This window comes from Plasmodium gaboni, assembly GCF_001602025.1.
Source record: "Plasmodium gaboni strain SY75 chromosome Unknown, whole genome shotgun sequence".
NCBI classification, from domain to species: Eukaryota; Apicomplexa; class Aconoidasida; order Haemosporida; family Plasmodiidae; genus Plasmodium; species Plasmodium gaboni.
In genome coordinates, this window is record NW_017385395.1 from 1,490 (window position 1) to 3,826 (window position 2,337).

A 2,337-nucleotide genomic window follows, 5' to 3' on the forward strand; every position below is an offset into this window, starting at 1 on the left:
TATATTCCATGATATTAAAAAAAACAATTTACTCACACAAATTATTAACATAAAATGCTTATAATATTTGTAATAAAAAGCGCATTTTTTTATGTATCCCTATCGTATTCTTATTAAATAAAATTTTTTTAAAGAAAAATTTATGAATTATATTATATATATATATATATATATATATAAGTATTTATTTATATAATTTTTTATTTGTGCGCATATATTTCGATATTTATATGTAAAAAGAAAAAACACAGTTAAGATAAAAAAATGTATGTGTTGTAGAATAAAAATATATTAAATTTTATTTTATTTTTTTTAATTATTTTATATTATATATATTTCAACAATTAGTAATATATTATGTTTTATAAATTTTTTATATTTATTAAAAAATAACAATTATTTTTATATTATTCATATATTTATAGATTATATATTTTTCTTTTTAAAAATGAATATATAACATGTAAATTATATATTTTCTTTCATTCCAGTAATATGAAATATATACATATATATATATATATATATATATATATTTGTTTAATAAAAGATACAAAAAAATATTATATGAAATGTTTAAAATATAGAAAAAAAAAAAAATATATATATTTAGCATAATATATATATATATACAAATGTATAAAATGAAAACATAGCACTTGGGAATATATGAATGAAACATGACAAAGATTAATATAGATAAATACCTAATTTATTAATTATGAATTTTATATAATGAGAAGATGTACTATATAATTTAACTTTTGTAAATTAATTTTAGATTATTCAAAAAATAAGAATTATAAAATATATTTATAACTATCACATTCTTTTATATATATATATATATATATATATTATAATATAGAATATATTATTCAAGGTACTTTCATAATTTTTTTATATAATTCATTTTTGTACTCTTCACATAATTCTTTTTTTAAATTGTCAAATTTTTCTAAACATGAAAATAAGAATATTTTTATTTTATCAACTTCAGCATTTCTATTTAGCAATCTATAAAACTTTTTATTATATTTAGATGATACATTTAAAAATTTAAATTCAATATTATATAAGCATTCTTTCCAATATTCTTCAGGATATTTTTCTCTCGGTGTTCCACCATAATGTGGTGATATAATCTTTTTGTATTTAGACAAACACTCTTTTTCATAATCTTTTAAAGTATTTATTATATTACGCCATCCTAATTTACATACACCCAAGGTTTGAATCCATACATTAATTAAATCTGTACGTGGTGTAATGTCTTTTAATCCTGTAATAACTTCAGTTATTTCATGTTCATTTAATTGTCTTGTAATATCATTGTAATTTAAATTTTTTAAAGGTGCATTAAAATTATTATTTGAATCATTAACATTATTTTTATTTGTATATATATTATTTAATGTTTTTTTAATACTATCAATGTTTCCGATTTTTATATCTTTCTTTTCTCCGTTTTTTTTAACCTTTTTGTTTTTTTTGATTTTTTTTTTAACTGGTTCATCATCTGATTCTTCTTCAGATTCATTTTCTGTTTCAACTTCTGATTCTTCTTCAGATTCTTCTTCAGATTCTTCTTCGGAGTCATTTTCTGATTGCTCATCTGATTCATTTTCTGATTCACCTTCTGATTCTTCTTCTGAATCATTAGAATCTTCTTCACTTTGTATCAAATCTTGATCTAATGCATCATAGTATGTGTTATACGTATGTCTTCCTGAATAATATTGATTATATACTCCATTCGGTTCAATATAATAATTTAACATTGCTCCATATTTACCATTATAATATTCAGATAAATTTCTTTCAACTAATGAAACGGATACGGAATCTGAGATAATATTTCCATCATGCATATGCACATCCTATAAAAAAAATTTATATTCATATAGTATATTAATTATATATATATATTTATATTTATGCTGTATTATGCATTAAATATTTATTTATAATATTAATTATAAATTACCATAAATGATACGTATATAACAATTATAATACATATCGATATATATATAGTTTGGAATGGAAAAGAAAATAATGTGCTTCTATTTTTCTTCTTATCAGAAAAAAAAAAACTAAATCCTGAGTTTTTTAAATTCATAACTTTATTATTATCATCAATTAATTTCTCAGATTCATTTATATTGCATTCAATAAAACACTTCATTATAATATATTCTATAAAATTTATTATATAAGAATAAAAAAAAATAAAATATAATAGATAAATATATAACTCAAAATACAATACCTTATTATTATTTATATTTATAATTATTATTATTATTATTTTTTTTTTTTTTTTTTTTTTTTTTT

General features: G+C 17.5%; 1 protein-coding gene across 1 annotated transcript; it reads right to left on the reverse strand.

The window, feature by feature from the left end:
- Positions 1 to 878: 878 nt before the first annotated feature.
- On the reverse strand, positions 879 to 2,122 carry PGSY75_0022300 (exported protein (PHISTa); the record flags this gene model as incomplete). Its single annotated transcript, XM_018783368.1, has 2 exons — positions 879 to 1,880; positions 1,988 to 2,122. The coding sequence occupies 2 exons, from the start codon at positions 2,120 to 2,122 to the stop codon at positions 879 to 881; spliced, it is 1,137 nt and encodes a 378-aa protein (XP_018638855.1).
- Between the last annotated feature and the right edge of the window lie 215 nt (positions 2,123 to 2,337).